Source organism: Pectinophora gossypiella, chromosome Z, assembly GCF_024362695.1.
Source record: "Pectinophora gossypiella chromosome Z, ilPecGoss1.1, whole genome shotgun sequence".
NCBI lineage: Eukaryota > Metazoa > Arthropoda > Insecta > Lepidoptera > Gelechiidae > Pectinophora > Pectinophora gossypiella.
The window spans coordinates 15,515,096-15,527,282 of NC_065433.1; the positions used below are offsets into that span (position 1 = coordinate 15,515,096).

Consider the following 12,187-nt stretch of genomic DNA (forward strand, 5'->3'; position numbering starts at 1 on the left):
GTCGCGAGTTCTGCCTGTATTAACTACTTTAACGACCTTTTATCAGACATTTTATTAGATTTTACAATTGAATTTGATAATTTATAAATGTGTCAATCACCGTTCATGTCGATCGTTCATTATTATCTGACACAAAAATCATAAAATTGAAATCAGACTGACCAATCATTCAAAAGAACAATTAGATCTGTATGTATGGATCGGCAGCCAACAATTACTGTCTTTCATTTCCGTTAACCTTACAGCCCCATAAAATAAACGCTAAATATAGGGCGTTATTTTCATAAACGTCTTACTCGGGCCTGTAGTAAACAGTCAACATTCATATAGCATAGCAAGACGCTGTAAAATTAACGAGATGTAGCAGAAGCTACGGTCGTAGCATAGCGCTACGAACGTAGCAATGCGCTACGACGTGGAGGGTTAAAATGGTCACATCGAAGCAATTCATCTAAGAAAGCAATATTGCCATTTGACATTTGCGTATATAAAAGTAAGTGCGCAATGCAAACAAATCTCAAATAACAATATTGTTTTCTTAGATGACTTGCTTCGATGAGGCCATTTTAACCACCGTGGTGTTACTTTACTTTTGCACTATCTTCGTTTTGAGGAGGTCTGAGCACTATAAACTAGCTGGGTAAGCAAAAACCACATATTTAAAGTGACATGAAACGATTAAATTATCGATACTGTAGCTCTCTCACTATGTCAGCAGAACAAAATGATATTGTATAAATGTAAAACTATATTCTATCTTCTATTTATATCAAACTTGGTGTTAATCATATCAGATTTCTGTCTTTGCTTGTTTTGATCGCGTTGAATAATTCTATATTATTAGTGACATATTATGTAGTATTATTATTTTACCCTAAGCAATAAATCGATGAAAGAAACACTTTAAACTATTTTACATTATCACTTGATCGCAGTCTACTTAGCCGAGGAGGGTTCGATATCCCGAATCCTTAACTAAACCTAAGACACAATATTGCTTCAAGTATTGCTTATGTAAATCAATTGTCATTATTCTATTATTGCTATTGATTATAATAATCTATAAGTAATCATATAATCTAACGTCGTTATTGCTTATGTATTGCTAATTTGGACATTTTAGTTTTATCACTGCATTTCCTTATCTATAAAATTTTCAATTTCGCTTGATTGTCCTGGAAAAGGGCTTTGGCATTAATCTGTTAATCTGCTAGCTGCATTTACTGTTGTCCCATGTTCCTGGCAACATTTCCTTATATTTTGTTTTAATGTTTTTTCAATCATGAGCCTTATGTAAGTTAAATTTTTAAACATTTTTATCTTTTTTCGGCTCCACATTACTTTTAAACCCAAAGCACCATTTCCAGAACGAGTATCATTACATTATGTTATTGATGAATAATTACAAGTTTTATCAGTAAAATAGTTCATGAACCTTTGAACAAAATAAAGTTATCCGGAACCATATTATTGATAGTTGAGTGGAAACTATCGGATTCTATATTGGACTTACTAATTTTATACTACTCGTTAACTGTTCCTTTTACTATTTAAATAGATAATAAAAGGTATTTAAATTTCAATAACGCTACCTCTACAAAAATTGTAAAGAAGGGAAATTTGGTACACAGGGAAATATTTACATTCAAATGTATATATTTTTGTATATAAGTTGGTTTCGTTAGTTATTTTATTACTTAATATATTCACTACAATTACTATAACGTTAGTATAAATATTTTGAATAAAATATCTTCGTTTTAGATTTATTCATAGAAGCCATTAATTTCACGAGTCTACAAAATACGAATGTTGGGATAGGTAGCTAGAGTAAAGAATACATGAAGGGAATAGCGAATGAGTACACAGAGAAACTAGATCTAAGTAGATAGAGAAGTGAGCGCTAGAAAGTAAGGTTTATGTGAAGAACTTAAACAACTATACAACGAATATAATTTTAAGGAAAACAACCATCACAATCATCGTTACACAATATTATATTCGATGTTAGATTCGTTTCATTAAAATTGTCAAAATAGTACTCCAAAGCACCAAAACCTTCTAAAAATCTACTCAATATCAATAAATAATTAATACAAACTAGATAAATTCTACAGTATTGCTTATTTAATTACATTATATTGCTTTTTTACTCGCGACCTTTGTCTGGCAACGTCTAGTTGTAAAAATAAATGTTATAGTGAAGGGAGCTACATCTAAGTAGATAGATAAAATGTGGCACTACGACTACGAGTAGGAATATTTGGATAGTATATACTAGGGCATAGGGTCGAGAATAGAGCCTCTCAAGGCCGACTGACCGTACTTCAACCGATCTATGTTGTTAAAATAATATTTTTAATCATGCATGATGTTAAATCGGAATAACTCATTTCAATATCGCGTTGTTCATACTTTGTGTAGTGTTTCAGGAAAATTACACTTTCCCGCGTTTAAAATCAATTTGTTAAAGGAATAAAAATTCAGGAACTATCTTTTTTTAAAAGATTATAATTGACAGGATTAAATTAAATTCACTGATGACAAATTGACATGCGAGGCACGACTAATAGACTAGAGAATGCATCGACCTCGCCGACTTGAAAATAATTTATCAGAGCATGTCGTGTCAGACAACTGTAGTTGCAAGAAAGAAGATTCGCTATCTTTTCTTAAATCTCTGCAGAAATTTCTGCTATTCGGCAAAACCTGACAATTTAAAAGATTTCAGAAATTGAATTACGTTGTGCATTTCTTTTTAAAAAGGCGTCCACGGAAAATGTATCAGCGAGAGCGCGATGCTGTTTACAAAGCAATCTCGCTGATGGCGCGCGTGGTGCAGTCGCGAGGCCGGTGCGGGGCGGGCAGGGACTACTACAGAACGCTACGGAAGAAGTCTGCTGTGTCTAATGACAGCGGTGCGCGACTTTATTAGTGCCTACATTATTATTGCTTTTCGAATACCCATTTCTCACCGAGCACCTCGTGCTCTCGATTATCCTAATTAACGCTACCTTATCCTAGGTTTAGTTTATTGCCAGTTATGTAAACTTGTCTATAACACGCTCATGTGAAGGCATGCTCGCTAGTGGTGGTGCGGCCCTGCTGGTCTCCGCCGCTGGCCGCCCGCCGACCATCTTCTTGTCGTCCTTGTATTGTACTGGAGAGACAATTGCTTAAAACGAGATAAATTCTGACTACTTACACCATTTCTCTTTGAACACGACTATGAATTGCTTTTTATTTCCAGTCTTCGCGTAACTTAAACCTAATTTATTCGATAGCTTCCTAGCACAACAATATTGCTTTTAGTTTATTTATTGCTTTATGAAATATAACACGATAGTAATCTTGAACATGACAATACATGTGAAATGTGTTGTGATAAATATAGCAAACAGTAGTGGAGGCGGCGCGGCGGGCGTTGTTTGCGGCGCGCGGTCGCCGCTAAGGCACTGTCGCGGGCCGGCAGTGCGGCCGACGGGCGCGGGCGCGCTGCGGCGCGGGCGCCGCGCGGCGGGGCGGCGCGGGCGCTGCGGACGGAGTGTGGCGAGCCCTCGCCCTCGCCCTCTTGGCGGAACGGCGAAGGCTCGCCCGCCAGCGCGCGGCGCTCGCATCTCGACGCTAAACTTACACCGTAATACTTTCTAACCTACTTTGCGGTTGTAAAAATCACCTACAAAAGATATTAGTTTTCATTCATATTTCAATAATTCTATGTATATAAGGGTATATTTTATCGACGAGTATATACATAATTAAAAGTGTAACTTTATCGGGACGTCTGACGCTACGGCCTACTGCCGCGGCGAGCGCGGTCTACGGGGTCGTACGTGATTCGTTGTATGCGAAACGTTGCTCGATTGCGGCGCGACGGCCGGCGCGACCCACCGTCGCCGGCTCGAGCCGTCGCCGGCCGTGCGCGGATCTAGTTTAAAATTTGTAAATTTATATTAGGTATTACACTAACAAGCTAAATTCATATTAATACTTTACGTTTACATGTAAACCAGCGGTTACGGTCCCTAGTTTCGTGTGCGTGCCGGAAGTCTAGCCCGAGGCGGAGGCAGGTGCCGCCGCGGGAGAGTCAACTTCCGGTGACTCGTCGTCGCGTACGCAGGCCGACTCTTGGTGCTTGTTGAGGTAGCTCTTCAACGCAAATGTCTTGTGGCAGCGCGAACATTCGAAATTCTTGTCGGCGGAATGTGTCTGCATATGCGCGCGCAAGTTGGAACGATCCGCGAATGCTTTCCCGCAGTGAGCACACCCGTACGGTTTTTCCCCGGTATGAGAACGGAGGTGCCCCTGCAGCAACCACGGCCGCGAGAATAATTTGCCACACACGCCGCACACGTGTGATAACTGGTGAGTTAATACGTGCATCGCCAACGCAGGCATGGAAACATATGCCTTGCCGCATTCGCCGCACCGTTTGGCCGATTGTGAGTCGAGGCTGCGGTGTGTCTGTTTGTGTCTTGACAGGTTCGATGAAGTGGCGTATCTCTTCCCGCACTCACTGCAAGTGTACTTAGATTTTGGTTCTGGTTGTTGGGCACTCTCGACCGGTGCGTTGGCATAGTTGCGGCGTTTGGAGCGGCCGTCACTTACGAAGAAGGCGTCGTACGTGTAAGCGACGGTTTCCTTGGGGCGTTCCGGGCTAGTGGGTTCCGGGGAGGGCGGCGCGGGGGGCGGCGGCGGCGGCGGAGGCGGAGGTGGCTCGGGCGCGGGCTCGGCGCGCGGCGGTGACAGGAATACCGCATGCTGGCTCAGGTCAAGGATGGCGTGTGCCGCGTTCAGGTCCTCTTCGGCTCGCTCCAGGTGTGCTGCCCGCTCGCCGAGGCAGTATGGGCGATAGATGTCCTTTTTCTTTGGTGGAAGAGAGAGAAGAGCGCCGGTACTAGTGTAGCACATGGAGATGGACTTGCCGCTCGCCGGTGGCGGGGGAGGGGAGACAGAAGGTTGGAGCTGCACTTGCAGGAAGGGCTGTTCGGGCGAGTCGGAGGATAGTTGCAGAAGGGCATAAGAGAGAGGCGGAGAGGCGGCGCCGGCGCCCGCCGCCGCGCTTACCTCGCGCGGCAGCTGGGCCGTGAACTGCGTGGAAGGCTGCTCCTCGGTGTAACCTGCCGACAAGGAACATCGTCAACAACCTTGTTACTTAATCCTGTAAATCTTTAAGTTCTCTAAGTTTAATAAACAACACCGTAACGATATGTTCGGTATCGCGCTCTGTTTACCAAAATCATCGAATATTCAACAGCGGTTAGCGAGCGCTGAAGAGAAAATTACAAATAGTCGTTTAGCTCTCTCATTTATAATGAGGTGCACGCGAGCTCCGCATCAATAGAAGCGAGTAGAGGAGAGGGAGGGGTGCGGGGCGCGGGTAGCCGTCTGTAAGAGTTATGCCCGGACCGTTATTAACCTGCAGGAGCAACCTGTGGAGGACAACCTGTGGCGCTGTTTACCTGTAGAACCCTAAAGGTCTCGACCGTCAAATTAGTATGAAAAGTCATTACTAACTGAACACAATCATTTCTCCAAAAGCTCCAAAACTGTCCGACAATGCGCTCCATCGTAGCCTACTTATATAGTGTCTTCCCTTTTAAAAGTAAGTTCAATATTTTGTTCAACCTTCTAACAATCTTATATGTAAATTAGCAACAGATTTGAAACAGTTACAATGTCGCTATTCAAGCTCCATAATTTATTCATGAGACAATTATCTGGTATTGCCGCCGTGTTTTCAACTTTGCTTACGAAGACAATCATTTGTTACCATGGTATTTCCAATTTTACTAAAACGACATTATTGTCGTTATGGTATAGTCTAGGTATCGTCGACTACCAGTTTTCCGGGAGTTTTGAAAATCGCTGATTTTATACATTTTGACCGGCCCTTGACGCCGCGTATGATTTTAAAATCAATAAAAAATGTACAGGATATAATTTTCTACGTTTGTTTTGGGCATTTGATATATTTAACTGTCCTTGAGATATAGGGCATATAGAGTGTAAACTTGTAAAGCTGTATGAAAACAATTGAAATTTTCACAAAATGTGAGCTAATAAAGCGGATATTCTGATGAGTAAGAAAAGTCCATAAAATAATAAATTAAGGGGAATCCCTAATTGCATCTAATCTACAAAATCAACAATTTCCAGTCCCGGAAAATATTCCAGGTAAAACTACCAAATAATCGAACTAGAAGTATACAAGGCCAGTCCTGAGTACAAGACTAAACGGAAAAATCCAGTTGCCGTGCCGCTACCGTCACATTTTTTGCGGTGGTGCTTTACCAAGTTCTCTATCAGCACCCTCAGAATGTTAACCGCGTCGCGCGCGGTCTATGTTTACCGGGCTTCGACCGACGTACGACATATATCTACGTAGGTGGTCCGCCGGAGACTCGTGTTGCTCTTTGACGTATATAACATTCGCTGCGCCATTCCCACGAATGTATGTAATGTGCCCGATTGGGCCCCCTATCGCCTGATGTCTTAAATTTTCAGTCCGGCCAAGTAGTTAATGTCAAATGTGGCAAATCCACTATATACCTACTTACTCCTAACCAACAAAAATTCACGTCAACAAAAAACCTTGACTGGCATCGCCACTTAACCGGAAAATGAGGCATAAATAGAAACTACGTAAAAACACTTTCAAAAATGTACCCAAGCGATAGCGATCTATCCTTTTACGGATTTAATTTATAAAACATACACATACAATAAACTCACGCCTATTTCCCACCGGGGTAAGCAGAGACTATAGTAGAATTCCACTTGCTTCGATCCTGACACACTCCTCTTGCCTCCTCCACACTCATCAATCGCTTCATATTTATAAATAAAATATAAATATTAACATTTTGTATTCTACCTTGACTGGCAAGAATACTTTCATTAACATAAACAGCAATAGTTTGGAACGACAATATCGTTGACTATGACTGTCGAGTCGGTCTGTTTATGTATCTAAATTAGGTACCGGGCCGAGGTGGCAGTAATGAGTTTACTCAGCTCGGAACAGATCGCAGTAAGTCGCGTGCTTTGACTGTCTAACCAGGATTAGCTCCGTTTGCTAGTATACTGGCTTGTGATTAGAGTGAAACTCTTAAACGTTGTACCTATTTAAATGAATCCGGTTTACTTAAACTGCCAGCAGCAGTAAATCTTCAGTATTATTAAAGTTTGTTTTTCGGAGAGAGCTGTGTGTCGCTGAAATTACGACCACAGACTCACTCACTACTAAATTTTTGTAGATTTCGTAATTTTTACAGGAGTAGGTAGCTAAAATTATATGAAACGCTATTTTTATCGGACTATCGTGAAACAAAAAGGAGAAAATAATACATGTTTGACCGCTATGTATGTATGTCTGTTCCCATCTAATTTCTAAACCACCTATTAGAATATAACAAATGAGGAGTCACAGAAGTGTCTTGATTGTCCGGTTGTCATACGCTATGTGACCTCACACTAAATTCTGGACGGCTAGAGGACATAAAGAAAAACAAGAAAATATTTCTCTGAAATTCTTCCGAATATTTTACTTAGTGATATTTCATACTTTTTAGAGAGCATTTTTTATTAGTCGGGCTTAGTGTTTTCTTATTGAATTATCTACCATTTGGCATTGTGGGTGTCTGTAGGTATTTTCGTTTCGATTAATGGAAACAGTTTCCAGGTAGATATTACCTATGTAGACTACATGTATAGCGCGAGTCGTGATGGGCAGGGAAAGAAAAAATTGGGTGGGAAAGAAAAAATATCGGGAAAATATGGGAAAATAAAATAAACACCCGAAAAATTCCCGAATCATGGGAAAATATTTTTTATTTAATTATTTTTAATCTTATTATTATTTGTATGTCGTTTCCATGTCTCGGGTCGGGTCTGTCATGGAGTCCCGGACTTTTGGAAGGCGTGCGTGGGGCCGAAGCCAACACGTGGAGTCCCCTTAAGACAATTTACTCTAAATGTGTTGTGACATCAACCGGCGATTATCCCTGTATGCACTATGGGAGTGCACCCAAAGACAATCCCTGCTTCGTGTAGGACTATTGCAGATTATGGGAACAAAAGGAACGGGGCTATTGGGTTGGGGGTTAGTGAACCGGGATACTGGGGCTATGGGGGACTATGGCGCCTGCTCGACCAATTTTAATAACAGAGACACATTGGGCAGGCGGTGACTCGTCACTAACTGGTTGGGTCACCTATCTAGCCGACGCGACTGGACGGCAAGGCAACAACATGGTTGTGAGCATCTCAGGATGTCAAGAGGTGTACACCGCTTTCTGCGAGGCGGTTTACCCGCCTTACCAACTCGCGACTTATGCATCTTTCACTTCCACCCTGCGAGCGTATAGCTCTAACGCCCCACTCTGGCTGGCCAATGAAGGCAAGCCAGAGGTGAGAGTCCTACGGCCCCCGCTAAGGTCCACTCCGGCCAGCCAGTACTGTCACCATCTTTGTTGCTCTTCTTTGGACTCTCTCGAGTAAAGAGAGATCTCTCTCTAGTAGAGTCCTTCCGATAGTAAAGTCTCCATATTTGAAACCAATGTTCTAACAGCGGTCTGACGTAAGTAAGTTTTGTAAAGCCTAAGAAACAATTCCGTATCTATATGATAAAAAGCTTTTCTAATTATGTATAAGAGGGAGTTATCCTTATTAGTGATTCCAATAATGTGTTCGTCCCACTTTAGATTATGTGTTATCGTTATTATCTGAACATTTTTTACTATGACACCAGAGGTGTATGACCATTAATTTGGCTTTAATTGGATTTTAAAAATCTCGATTTTTCATACATTTTGTAAAAAATAATATTATGTCCGTTGGGAAAAAGAGGTATACAAGCGTATTACAAAGGACCGTTAGAACATTTATTAGTATGGCGCCAAACTTCTATGACCATTATTGGACTTTCAGTTTTGGTTAATATGTTAAAATACCGGCCATCGAAAAAAATATGTCGAATCTGTCTAATAGTTGCTTCTCAATATTTTTTAATAACACCAAACATCTATGACCATTATTTTGACTTTTACTGGAATTTACGTTTTAGTTCGAATGTGAAAAATGCTGACCAGCAAAAATATCATGTTGAGAGTATCGAGTAGATGCCTGTTATATTTTTTTTCTATAGCGCCAAACTTGTATGACCATTAGTTTGGCTTTTAGTGTATTTTAAAAATCTTGATTTCTTATTTATTTTGTATGAAAATAAAGTGCTTTGGGTAAAAAATGCGGTACGGCGGATTACAAAGGACCTTTAGAACATTTAATAATCCGGCGCAAAACATTTTTGACCGTTATGTTGACTTTTTATTCATCTCTCTTTCCGTTTTGGTTCAAATGGGAAAATGTCAGCCAGCGAAACAAATAAGTCAAATCTTTTGGTAAACGACTTGAAACGTATTTTTACGATACTACCAAATGTCGACTTTGGCTTTTATTTGACTTTAAAAAAAAACTTGTTTTATACATTTTAACAATGACAACAAGCAGAGCTTTCCCAATGACTAGTTATTAGTCAGATAAATACTTTGTGTTTTTGTTTTGTGTGTTGTTAGGTGAACTTCTATATTAATACTATCTGATTTTAGATATGACGTTGACTGTAGTTTTTGCATTCGACTCAACGTTACGGCCTAAGTTTAGGTTGAATTATGGTATTGATTCACCTTGACCGTAAATGGTTACCACCCTCCAAAGATAAGCTTGCCATCTAGTGACGAAACTCGTATTTTGGCATGACGCCTGAAGTATCTGTTAGGGAAAACAGGAGTCGGGTAGTTGTACTTATAATAAACTTTTTCTATTCTATTCTACTTTGCAAGTATGCCTATCACAATGTCCTGGTGCTACTCGGCCGATAACATAGTACTTACCTCTATCACCCCGCTGTTTATTCCTTGTATACACTTTTCTTTAAAAAAGTAGCTTCTTAAGCGTGTATCACCATCAGGTAAGGTAGTGGTCAAACGTAAACCTATTTTTCAAAAGACGACCACCATATTACGCCTTTAGCAAGATAGTTCCATTATCACTAGATAAAACTTTTTTTTGATTTTTGAAAAATCGAATTAAGTTCAAAATATTGGTCATAGTCGTTTAATGCCATAGTAATAAACATTCTGACGATCCTTTAAATAACGCGCCTGTTGTATTTTATTTTTATACAAAATGAATCAAAAATCAAGTTTTTTTTAAATCCCACAAAAGCCAAACTAATTAATGGTCATACACGTTTTTGTCATAGTTAATAATGTCTCGATAGCTTTGACATGTGTTTTTTGCTGACCGGCACTTTTCACATAGAAACTATAACGTAAAGTCCAACAAAAGTCAAAATAATGGTCATAGACGTTTGGTGCCCTAATAATAAATGGTCAAATGGATAAGTTCTAACGGGATATACAAATATTGTTTCATGGCCGGCACTTCACATTTTCACCAAAAATGTATGAAAATTCAGTTTTTTTTAATTCGAATAAAACCGAAAATATTGACCCTACAGCTTTGGTGCCATAGTAATAAATGCTCAGACAGATAAGTTCTAAGAATAATACCATTATTGTTACTTGGCCGGCACTTTACATTTTCACCAAAAATGTATGAAAAATACAGTTTTTTAAAATCGAATAAAACCGAAGATATTGACCCTACAGCTTTGGTGCCATAGTAATAAATGCTCATACGGATAAGATCTAACGGAATATAGCAAAATTATTTTTTGGCCGGCACTTTGACTTCTGGGCCGAAATCCGATGATCTCCTTTAGATAAGTTTTTTAAGAGTTCATACGACACTACGACAGAAAATAAATTGGGCATAAGTAGGCATACATTATATTTAAATGGTCTTTGTTGGAAATCCTTACTTTTAATACAAATATATGCGATAAAAAATATTTTCCCTTGAAATGGGAATTTTTCGGGTTTTTTCCCTCAGAATTGGGAAAATTCCCAAAACGCGGGAATTTTCCGGGTAAGAACCCAACACTAAGCGCGAGTTTGAAGTTTAAACTAAAATGGTTTGTTCAAAAACTTTAGAAGCTTGTCAGATTAAAAGTGCTTTTCTCGCGGTATATCGGAATCGGTGGAGACAACTTCTCAGAAAAGCTTTTTAAGTTGTTTTTCAGTTCAACATAATTATAATATTGTGACTGTTACTCTGCGCCAAAACGACTGAACCGATTGCGATGAAACTGGGTAAGTACGGGTTTTGAGTGAAGATTGTGTTATGTTTAGTCTGACACAGATTTATTCATTATTTTTAGGATTTACAGGTTACCCCCTCCGGTTGATTGAGGGGAGGCCTGTGCCCAGCAGTGGGACGTATATAGGCAGTTTATGTTTACAGGTTAGATGTAGGTTAAGCAGGAAAAAATAATGTTTTTAGGTAAGTAGGTCACGATTCATCATAACATGTATGTTTGCGCGACGTTCTTTCATTTTTGATTAATATTGTACAATTTCATTAATTTTGACTTGACACCAGTAAACAGGCAGGGGTTAAGTTGGAGGATAGTCCAGGAATATTCTGCATCGTATCATAATTCTATGAAAATCGAATAGGTGTACACGAGTAATATGTTATACTCTAAAGATCGTAGTAATATTCAAATAACTTGGGAATATTGAATATTATATTAACGCGCTTTTCGTGTCGTGTGAGGCGGATTTAGTTATGAATTTAGTGTAGCGGTTTACCGCGCGGCGGAGCAGTAAGCTCATTTGTCGGACGGATTTTGATCAGCGTATACCGTAGCCTGTACGTACTATACATACCGTAGCCCACAGTGGTCCTCATAGTATGGCGCTACGCGGTTCGTTTTAAGCCAAGTATCACCTCACCGCGCGTAAGGCGGACGCGTTCCGCACGGACGCGCGGTTTTCGTATTTAGTACAAGTCAATGCAATCTTAAACCGCTTCACAGCTAAGCGCGTCAGTTCGCGGTGTCGTGTGATAATCGCCTTAAAGTATGATAACGGTTTCAATTAATTAAGCGCCATTCAAAGACGTACCCGTTATAAAATTACTGCAGTTAACCCATAACTCCGCAAAATCCATATTACCGGCATATCGACCCGGTTACGCTTAGTTAAAATTTGTACCTTAGTTTTTTTATGAAATGCAGATCATAGCATTAAAGACCGCATGCGATATGTATTTAAGTATG

General features: G+C 40.0%; 1 protein-coding gene across 1 annotated transcript in view; it reads right to left on the reverse strand.

The window, feature by feature from the left end:
* Positions 1–4,050: 4,050 nt before the first annotated feature.
* LOC126380607 (transcriptional repressor scratch 2-like) overlaps positions 4,051–12,187 on the reverse strand; it is a 48,315-nt gene continuing 40,178 nt past the window's right edge. The window contains exon 2 of the mRNA XM_050030138.1: positions 4,051–5,120. Coding sequence (XP_049886095.1) covers positions 4,051–5,120 — 1,070 coding nt within the window. The remainder of the gene's footprint in view (positions 5,121–12,187) is intronic.